The sequence below is a fragment of the Doryrhamphus excisus genome, linkage group LG13, assembly GCF_037039965.1.
Source record: "Doryrhamphus excisus strain RoL-2023G ecotype Guam linkage group LG13, RoL_Dexc_Guam_v1.1, whole genome shotgun sequence".
Lineage (NCBI taxonomy): Eukaryota > Metazoa > Chordata > Actinopteri > Syngnathiformes > Syngnathidae > Doryrhamphus > Doryrhamphus excisus.
In genome coordinates, this window is record NC_136369.1 from 9,704,393 (window position 1) to 9,715,717 (window position 11,325).

The 11,325-nt window shown below is 41.1% G+C and overlaps 1 protein-coding gene across 2 annotated transcripts; it reads left to right on the plus strand.

The window, feature by feature from the left end:
- The first annotated feature begins 192 nt into the window (after positions 1–192).
- LOC131139528 (switch-associated protein 70) lies at positions 193–8,603 on the plus strand. Of its 2 annotated transcripts, XM_058089222.2 has the most exons (12): positions 196–375; positions 2,083–2,223; positions 3,813–3,986; positions 4,046–4,270; positions 4,340–4,486; positions 4,577–4,685; positions 4,763–4,944; positions 5,636–5,743; positions 5,922–6,088; positions 6,531–6,729; positions 8,086–8,182; positions 8,323–8,603. In XM_058089222.2, exons 1-12 carry the CDS (start codon positions 280–282, stop codon positions 8,439–8,441), a joined length of 1,764 nt encoding a protein of 587 aa, XP_057945205.2. In that variant the 5' UTR covers positions 196–279; the 3' UTR covers positions 8,442–8,603. The 2 variants fall into 2 exon arrangements, with proteins under 2 accessions (XP_057945206.2, XP_057945205.2); XM_058089223.2 differs by lacking the exon at positions 2,083–2,223 and having other exon boundaries at positions 193–375.
- Positions 8,604–11,325: the final 2,722 nt, after the last annotated feature.

Below are 11,325 nucleotides of genomic sequence, written 5' to 3' on the forward strand. Positions count from 1 at the left end.
TCAAGCATTTGGTTGGTGTATGGATGAACCATCTATATAACGACATATTAAAAAAAAAAAAGCTAAGTGAATGTATGACCCAGCGAGTTTTATTATACAGGCATGCATTTGCAAATGTGATGATGCTTTGTTTAGACTACAAATGAATATACCCTCCAGGGTTTTTTGGTGTGTGAACGGAGGGTGGCGCTATAACACAACTAGAAATAGGCAGTCTGAGACAGGAAGGACCCCACAAGTAGACATAACACTTTATATACAGACACAACCAGACACAAAATGTGGCTCCGCGAAGACATTTTAAAGTCTATATGGCACGTTTTTACAGCCTTGGACGTGGACCAACGTGGTAAAGTGTCCAAGTCTCAGTTGAAGGTGAGCATTTCATTTAATGACATCACAAGTATAGCCTAGCTACGAACAATTTAGGCTTGTTTTGTGTGGGATAGATGCCACTTTGATGCTACAAGCTAAGATGGCATCTACGTAGTGACATTTATTCATAACTTTGCTTGTGTTGCTCCATATGACGTAGTTTGTCCTAAGATAGGTTGTTTTCATGAAAAATCCTCAAATTAAAATTCTAAAAATTATTCCTACAGTCAGACACCCAGGTAAAACACTCGAAAAAACTACCGTAAAAAAAACAGTTTTTTTTCAAATAGAGTGCTATTAAAAATACTAAACGTAAATATGTCTTATTTTTCTTAAGTTTCACACCGCTTCGTCTCCCTAGAGCAGTTACATTTTCAACTCGAGTTCTAATAAAAAATACTAAATGTAAATATGACTTATTTTTAAGTTTCACACCGCTTCGGATCCCTAGATTATTATTAAGGGGGGGCGGGGGGGGGGTCCAAACACCACATGGCTCTGTGTGGGAAAAGTGCCCCCTCCATTCACACCCCACAGAAAGACAGCAATAGAGATCTATCAGGCTGGGAAATGCTATAAAGGCATTTCTCAAGTTTTTGGACTCCAGCAAACCACAATGAGAGCCAGTGGAGAACCTTCTCAGGAATGGCCAGCCAACGAAAAATTACCCTGAGAGAGCAGCAACGACTCATCCAAGAGGTCACAAAAGACCCCACAACAACATCCAAACAACTAGGGGCCTCACTTGCCTCAGTTAAGGTCACTGTTCATGACTCCACCAAAATGGACTGCATGGTAGAGTTCCAAGACAAAAAACACTGCAGAACAAAAATAACATTAAGGTTAATTTCAATTTTGCCAGAAAACATCTTGAAGAACTTTGGGAAAATACTATTTGGTCTCATGAGACTAAAGTTGAACTTTTTGGAAGGTCTGTGTCCCTTTACATCTGGTGTAAAATTAATGCCACGTTTGAGAAAAAGAACATCATACCAACAGTAAAATATGATGGTGGTAGTGTGATGGCCTGGGGCTGTTTTGCTGATTCAGGACCTGGAAGACTTGTTCTGAACCATGAAGTCTACCGAAAAATCCAGAATGAGAATGTCCGGCCATCTGTTTGTGACCTCTAGCTGAAACCAACTTGGGTTCTGAAGCATGACAATGATCCAAAACACACCAGCAAGACCACCTCTGAATGGCTGAAGAAAAACTAAATCAAGACCCTGGAGTGGCTTAGTCCTAACCTGAATCGTATTAAGATGCTGTGGCATTCCAATTTGGCTGAATTACAACAATTCTGCAAAAACTAATGGACCAAACTTCCTCCACAGCTCTGTAGGAGACTCATTGCAGGTTATTGCAAACACTTGATTGCAGTTGTTGCTGCTAAGGGGCCCAACAGTGATTAGGTTTGGGGGGCAATCATCTTTTCACACAGGGCCATGTAAGTTTGGATTGGTTTTCTCCCTCAATAATACGTTTCATTTAAAAACTGCATTTTGTTTTGTTATTGACTAATATTTAAATAACAAAACCCCCTTTTTCCCCACACCACAGTAACTGTTTATGTGAAGTATAAATATGCTAAATATGTGAATGCAAAGTTTTTTCTTTCACTTGGTCAGTCATGCTTGTAAAAGTGTCATTTTTGTTTTGCATATGGTGGTTTGTGTTCTTGACACTTGAGTTGTCATGTTTCTTGAGGTGCTGTCCCACAACCTGTGCACCATCATGAAGATCCCTCATGACCCTGTAGCTCTTGAAGAGCATTTCAAAGATGATGATAAAGGGCCTCTGTCCAAACAGGGATATATGCCCTACCTCAACACGTTTATTATTGACAAGGTGAGCACATAGAAGGAGGGGGACTCTACTCGCCATACTTTAAAAATGTCTTTTCTAATAGTTTTGTGCAACTTTATGGACACATATAGTTAGTATACTGTCATTTTAATACCTTTAATACTAATAGTTTAGAAAAAATACTAATATCTGTCACACTGTATCATAGTCACTTCATTGCAATACTGTACATATTACTGTTATTATATATTGTCACATCCATACAGTGCATACTGTTTATAATCTGTAATAGCCATATTATAGTCATTTTTATAGTCATTTATATCCCTGTTTATCACATACTACAGTATTAATTGGCCCTGTACCCTAGAAACCGCCCATGAATGATACGGGAAAAGGCCAAAATGATACTGTGTCAAAGCCCAGGGCAGTGATACTGATAAAATATAGAGTTTAACCATGTCCAATATCAGCCCCCGTAGCTGTACACTCAGAGCGCGCTGCTCTGGTATCGTGCCCGTGAAACAACCAATCAGAGAACAGCGCACGAGCGAGAACACACACTATATAAATATTCCTAGTGCTTCTCCAGTCACCAAAAAACCCAAACTTGATTAATGGAACTTTAATTGTCAGACATTGATAAGATAAGACTGTTGATAAAATATTATTGAAATATTTTTGCAATTATTGTGTTTACACTGTTTAGATATAATACATGTAATAAACTGAAATTTTTCTGGAAACAAAATTATCTTTTGATTAAATAGAATGTGATAATAAGCTCATGATTAAATAGTATGTGATAATAAGATCATCACATGGTTTGTCTGGTATCCGGCCCAGTATCATGCCCCCGCGTGCCAGTATCAGCCCGAGACCGAACACTTGGGGCATGATACCTGGCCTGATACCAGAAAAACCATGTGATAACCTATAAATATATCCTCACTGTATTATAGTAACAGCCTGTTATAGTTTGTACATATATCTGTCCATTTACAGCTCTATTCTATTTCTACATTTACTTACTACTAAGGTACTTATAAAATTGCACTTCTGGCTGGATGCTAACTGCATTTTGTTGCCCTGTAAAAGTGACATTAGCAATAACAATAAAGTTGAATCTCATCTAATCTAATCTAATCTAATGTAATTTAGCATATTTATTGTGCTTCTTTTGTAATTCACAACAGCATAGACAGATATTTAGATGGCGAATGCTACAATGTTTAGATTAGACGGGCAACAAGTTTTCTTGACAGAATTCATTATTGGCACATTTGAAGGCAAATGAGTGACTTTCTCTGTTTGTACTCACAAGCTGTTTTCTTGCTTCTCTCTGCTCAGCTCTGACTTGAATTAAAATGAGGCCGAGCAAGTTGCTCAACACCGTGCACGCTCATGGTTTCTGAAAAGAAACAAACATTCATTGGTGACTTAATTAGGTGCATCTGCACAAACAGAAATGACAGCTGAAAAACTTGCTTTTCCCAAACATAATAGAGAAATATATTATTTGACAATGTGGTAATAGTTTAGTGTGTGTAAATCAGCAATGACTAATAATTATACATACCTATAGTATGGATACTGAAATGAAAGTGCTTCATTCTGCTCGTCAATTGCAGGTCCGAGAGGATTTTGATGTGTTGGAGTTCAACCGGATGTGCTGGACACTGTGTCACAAGAAAAATATCACCACCAATAATCTACTCATCTCAAACTCTGATGCTTTTAAAATCTGGTGCATCTTCAACTTCCTGTCTGAAGACAAGTACCCACTTGTTATTGTACCCGAGGAGGTGAGGAAAAAAGCTTGGGTTTGTCTTTTCTTTGTTTCAATATCTGTCTGCCTCCTCAGGTTGAGTACTTCCTGCAAAAGTTAACCGAGGCCATGGGGAACAAATGGAGCGAGGAGAAGTTCTCAGATGCCAATCTCCAGCTGAACAGGAGAAGCTGCTTGACCGCATGGGAGATGATCCAACTGGTGGGAACAGGGACCTTCAGCAAGGGCATGGACCGGCAGAGTTTGTCCATGGGCATCAACGAAGTCTTCCAGGAGCTCATACTGGACGTGCTAAAGCAGGTTTGTACTAATGACATGAACATAAACCCTGTGAGATCCATATAATGTGTTGCCTGTGTGCATGAACAGGGCTACATGATGAAGAAGGGCCATAAGAGGAAGAACTGGACAGAGCGCTGGTTTGTACTGCGACCCACTTCACTGTCCTACTATGTTTGTGAAGATCTAGTGGATATGAAAGGACATATCACTCTGGACCAAAGCTGTTGTGTGGAGGTACAACAGTGTAACATGTACTGTATATTGTAGTCCATCTGTGTCTGTTTTACTGGAGAAATGGCCGACATGCATCTTCTTTTTCTGAAGTCTCTCCCAGACAAAGAAGCAAAGAAATGTCTCTTCATCATCAAGTGTCCTGATAAAAGCTTTGAGATCAGCGCATCGGATAAAAAGAAGAAACACGATTGGATTCAAGGTGGTGGATGTTCATGTCCCATTGCTCAGCCTTTGCTGGTTGAACTGTTCCTGAACAGTTTCTCTCACTTATCCCAGCGATTCAAACTTGCATCCAGCTGCTGAGGTTGGGGCTGGCGTCCCCTCACCGTGAGGCCAGGCTGAGGCGCAGGGAGCTCCGGCAGAAGCAGATGGCGAAGGAAGAAGACCTGGTGGAAAGGATGAAGATGCTCCAGGCGGCCAACGAAAGCAACCAGTTGCAGCTGGAGGCCATGTTGAAGGTGCTGCTCCTATGACACACTAAGACATACGTATGTTAGTAAGACGCTTGACACAATTATTTCATTTATCATCATTACTTAAGGGTGGCACGGCGGACTAGTGGTTAGCGCGCAGACCTCACAGCAAGGAGACCAGGGTTCAATTCCACACTCGGCCATCTGTGTGGAGTTTGCCGGTTTTCTCCGGGTACTCCGGTTTCCTCTCACATTCCAAAAAAAACATGCTAGGTTAATTGGCGACTCCAAATTGTCCATAGGTATGAATGTGAGTGTGAATGGTTGTTTGTCTATATGTGCCCTGTGATTGGCTGGCGACCAGTCCAGGGTGTAAAAAGCGGTAAAAAATGAATGAACGATTGTACCTTAAATGTACCTGTTGTAGTACATTTCCTTCTGTCCAAAATACTGCTAGATGCTCAACTAGCATTCTCATTCGCTTCACTCGAGCCATTGTCAAGCCGCATCATTACTGTTAGAATCCATGATGCTAATTATACATAGAAATACACACGGTGCAGCAGAGCATGTACACTAAAAAGGAAGTGAAAGCTTGTATGCAAACATTAGTGTATATCATAGACACCTGCATCTTTGACATTATGACTGCCCTTTTCACCTCACACATTTCATTTTAATAGAGAGCCATGTTTAGGTATCCTAAAGTGGTCCTGATGTGATTCTTTACTGGCAGAAAATGAAGACGGTTGCAGCCGAAGTGGCAACAGAAGAAGACAGAAGGAAGAAGTCTCAGTCAGATCTCCAGGATCGCCTCAGGCTGGACCTGGAAAGAGAGAAAATGGTGAACAAACAAACCAGAAGTCAGTTTATGTGTGGTTTTCCAGGAAGCAGCAGCTAAAAATAAACATGTTGACTCGTGTGCGTGTTCATCATCTGCTATTTATCAGCAGCTGGACACAAAGAGTCAGTGTGTTTTGTGTGAGGAGAATAATACATGACTGTCGTGCGTATGTATGTAGGTGCGTCAGCACATGGAGGAGCAGGTGGCCCAAAAGTCCAGCCAACTGGAGCAGTACCTGCAGCGTGTACGGGAGATGGAGGACATGCACCATCAACTGGAGGAAGCCTTGAAGAACGAGAGGCGGGCCAAACAGGATGAAGAGGCTATGCGCAAGCTGCAGGCCAGGTCTCACACATGCACGCTCACATTGCCCATAGCTATTTCACACAAGTCAGTACACTAGAGTAGTCAGTGTACAGCTTGTAAAGCATTATAACTTTACACAGCTAGCATTGTTTAAATAGCTGGCAACACAATTGACTACGCATTTTGTCCGATGTGTCAATATTTAGTGTGAGTGCCATTGTTATTTAGTGTTGCCTTAATCCTCTTGGGCATGGAGGTCACCAGAGCTGCACTGGAATCATCACAGAGCTGGTGGATGTTCGTCATTTTGTTCACTTCCACCTTTCTTAAGCTTCAGAATGCCCCATATGGTCTCAATTGCTTCCTCAACAAGGTTCTCAACAAGCACTCATGCAGTCCCAGCCAATGATGCTTTGCTGTGGGTACTCATTTGTGTTGCTAGCTACAAAGGAACAATCTTTGTTACGCGCATACCATATAGGCTGCTGGAAGAGGAGACCACCAGGAGGGCAGAGTTGGAGCGTCTTCACCTTCAGCAGAAGAGGGCGTTGTGTCAGATGCGGGCCGAGAAGCAGGAGCTGGTGGCAGAACCGCTGGCCCAGGAGGGAGACCTGCAGGCCGCCATGCAGCAGCTGGAGAGAGTGGAGAGGCAGCGACATGGAGCTCTGCAGAAATATGAGGTCAGGACACAGGCAGACTATTGCACGCTGGAAGCATTGTGCTATGATTTATACACGGAGGAAGTCCAAGCATCATCACAGGAAGTGCCTAGAACAGGGGACCTCAGTTAAAACTGAGTAAGGTTTATGCATTTCCACTTTTTTGACCTATAAATGTAGTTAGAATGTAGTATTCTTGGGTTAAACGATGCCAAAGTTTCCTATAATGAGGTTTACGCATTTGAAAGAAGTTTGGGATGGCTCTAAACCAGGGGTCTCAAACTCAATTTACCTGGGGGGCCACCGGAGCTAGGTTCTGGGTGAAGCCGGGCCGCATCAGGTTTTCAAAAAAACAAAACAAAACGCATTTATTAAAAACTGGAAAAAAAATCAATTAAAAAAAACTATTTTCAATGCTTTTGCTTCTGCTATACCCTACACTTTTTCAGTACTTTGGTTCCGGTTTTCCACACCAAAATATCTGATAAAACCGGAACTGTTCTCAAATATCTTCATTTTTATTTTTCTATTCACAAAATAAGACAGAAAAATACATAAATTAAGAATAAAGACAATAAATCAATCAATCAGTAATAAATAAGTAAAATAATAATAAAACAGCAAATAAGAAAAACGTAAGAAACCACATACAGTTGGTAGAGAAATGATTTTTTTCAGATTCAAATGTACAGTATTAACAGTTATTTAACCTTTAACATGAACATTAATGAAACTTAATAATGTTACCCAATTAGCAAGTTAGCATCGTACTCAGTTCCATCTGGGAGCAGCGTGGTAACTTTAACAACATGTTTGATGAGATGCTTTATCTTGACGTGTATTTTCCCTTTTATTCCAAATCATTTCCTGCATTTATTTGTACCCAGCGTCATAAGCCTTTAGCTTCATTGCTAATCCAAAGCAAAACAGGGGCGGGGTAACAGGGTAGGGTAACAGTATGGGCGGGGCAAAATCATGTTAATTGTGTCCGGTGTGCAAACAGCTTTAAGCAGTCATTTCAACAATAAACTTTGGTATCAAGGTGGGGGCCTCAAAGTTTGAGACCCCTGCTCTAAACAGGGGGGTGTTGCTGTTCCTTTGTGATGTCACAAATGGGCGACTCTTGGCTGTAGGCAATACACTCTGTAATGACCGCATTTCTACTACTGATGTTCTGCCAAGATTCTGTGCAGTTCGTAAAAGCGTTTCCCACGGCACCATCTGTGTATCTGACAAAGTGTGTCCGACAATGAGTACTCTTGCATGATTATATGGAAACAGGATTGCACCAAGTGTCCTGTGATTGGTTGGTGTGCAGCCCAGGCTGGGATAGGCTCCTGCTCACCCGCCATGTCCTTCTCTGTGGTTGTCATACAGGAAGTGTCAAGAACTCTGGAGCGAGCTGCTTACCAGACCAAGAAATGGAAAGACAAAGTAGCCAAACATGAAGGACTGTTGCGTCTCATCCATCCAGGTAGCCGCCATCTTTTATCAGCACCACCACTACAGTACAGCCAATCATATCCAAGATATGATTCCTGTCCTTTTTGGCGTCAGTGATGAACAGTTTGGTTTTGTCTTGATTAGAGTCCTCGCTATCTGTGCTCTTTTTAGGTGGCAAAGGTCCTGAGAGGGTCACCAACTGGGGACCCGCTTCAGTCACAGACGTGGAGCTGGAGATGAGAAAGAAGTCATGGCAGGAGAGGAAAAACACGCAAGCTCAAGCCCAGTGAAGCCATCATAGTACTCGCCTTTGACCAGCGTCCTCTCTAGGAGTACAGCAGTCGGCTTTACTCTCACTTTGCGTTATCAGTGCTAAACACAGTAGAGGAACCTTAGTTTGCATTTTTATCTGTTCCAAAAGATCAGACAATTTTTCCCAGACACCCAAAAATATGAACACAAAACACATTTAAGTGTAGATAATATTTCAGTGAAGGCTGGTATATGCGTCAGCTTTTTTTTCTATTGATATATAATTTGGTATTAAATTGACCCAGATGATTTCGGGGATCGTTTGGGGGGCTGAGACTACTCACCTTTGCTTTCTCTAGTCTAAAGATAGGCTCAGTCTTCTTCTTAGCGTGCTCTCCTCTACAGACTCATGGTGCTCTTTGTGTGATTTGTTGCCTTGGAGAAACAACACAATCTTCTTCTTCACTGTTTTTTTTTGGATCATTTAAAAGAATTAAAAAAAAAACTAGCTGCAGAATGAACAAAGAGTCCACTGGGCCGACGCCAGTTGGTGCCAGTTCGCGCCAATGCAATTTGCTGTGGCACCTTGTGTCGCCAATAAGGTGCCTAGTGGTGTGCAGTGGCTCAAACTGCCTCCCAACTGGCTCGTGGTGGCCCGTAACACCAGCAAAAATTTTGCTTGGCGGCAAGAAAATTTCAAAATTTTAAACAAGTGTCCACCAAGTGGAACCAAATGTTGAAAACAATCCACCTTTTGGGATCCACTGGAATGTAGTGGCGCGAGCCAAGTTGCGGCAATGATGCTGGGAGTCCACTGGGCCGGTGCCAGTTGGTGCCAGTTTGCGCCAAAGATTATGTAATTGGCGCGTAGTGGCTCACTGTGGCGCCAGCCCAGTGGACTCCTAGAATCATGCAGTGATGCATTAATGCAGCGGTCCGGCGGCCATTTGTGGCCCACAGCAGGTTTTGTATTGGCCCCTTACACATTCTAAAAATATAACATAAACAGCAAGTCATTTTACACGAATAAAGTCAAAATATTAAAATAAAAAAGTTGTAACATAAAAAAGTCATCAAGAGAATGTCATAATATCATAAGGAAAAATAACATATTTCAGTTGAAAAAACTTGTGTTTTGTAAAAAGTTAAAGTGTTTAGAGAATAAAGGCAAAATATTATGGGATTAAAGTCATTGTTTCATTAGAAGAAAGCTGAAGTAGGTGAAGTAGAAAATAATTGTTAATTTAAATACAAGTAAAACTAAAAAAAACATCTGTAATTTTACAAGTCAAAACATTAAGACAAAAAGAGTCACAATTTTAATAGAATAAAATGGTAATGAGGCAAAGTTATGTCATTTTAGCAGGAAAGTGTTTAAATAATTACAAAAAAATATGAGAAACTAAATAGTTGTAATTTTTGGAGAGTTATGCTGGATCTATGACTATAAGAAGAACAAAGTTATAATATCACAAGAAGAAAATTCTAATAATATGCTTTTTCACCTATATGACAAAGCTGAAGCTGTTTTTAGTTAGGTTCAGTATTTTGCATTCCAATGTGAAAAAACTGGGAATAAATTGCAGTCATTTACAAGCCTCCAATTTGTCTGATGGTTTTTTTTTTTGCCAGCATGGATATGAAATGGGTATTATATTGTCTTAAAAGGTCTCCAGTTAGACTTGTTGAAACTTGCAGAGACCAAGTATAATTATAATTCCACGGCTGGAATCAGTCTGTAGACTAACTCAGAGCCACCAACTTGTGGATGCTTTGCTAGGTCATCATTTTCGTCGAAAACCGAAATTCACATAAAACTATATTCCACAAAAATACTTTACTTTATTGAGGGGCAAACACTTTGATAATATATCTTTATATTTAATATCTTTATTTGACGTGACGTATCCCACAAATAAAGACATTTGCAATTTTAACGTTTATTTGTCGCCACTGCCTCTGCTTGTAATGACGCAAAATATCCACTAGGTGGCGACATAAGTACATCTTGCTCAGGCATGACCGATTAAAGTGCACGACCGGGACAAAAGTCTTGGGACACACCTCTTTAAGTCTTAAACTACATGTCTTAGGGGTTGAAAGGAGAGATGTAGTTAATAACATCACTCTTTTGGACCATCCTGCATGTCTCTCTGATTTAAATCCCATAGAGGATCCCATTTGGAGATGGATGGCAAGGGAAGTTTATAAAAAAGGCCATCAAGTCATCTTCACCACTTGGAGCAATGTTCCCAAAAGCCTCCTGGGAAAAACTCCCATCAAGCATGCCCAGATAAATTTTTCGTATTCTACTCAGCGCAACATTTCCAACGTCTTCCGCCTGTGGTACACCCCAGGAAAGGCTCGCCTCACATTTTCAAAATGAAACAAATATGGTGCCGCTTCCTTTTTTCTCCATCGCCAGGTTTCACAACATCTCTGCATTCCAAAGTGAAGATCATCGCCTGTTTCTGAAAAAAAGAAAAAAAAATCCACGTCCAGTCCAGAACGAATTCATTTGGAACCCTCGTGCAACATCTCCTCACTCGAACATTCTTCAGGATTGTACAAATATCTGACAGATGTGTCTTTGGATGGTGACCTCACAGGCCAAAGCTTCACAGCAGCAGCAACAACAGAAAGACATTAAGAAGCTGAAACCATTTTGGAGGTCATAGACGGTCCTGTGGCCCCCGTGCCTACTTTTAGGGGTCCTGAACGCAGACTTGCCTTGATTGTTGCTTACATATTTGCCTCCTTCATCACATTGTGGTTACATAAGAGAATGAATGCGTGCTTGTCTAACTTCATTACCAAAATCTGTGGGGGAAACATTGTCGTTTCATGGTCACAGATGATTCGTGGAAGAGGCCAAATCCGGAGAGGGCTTCCATATGTTGGATGTTTGCTCTGCACCTGCTG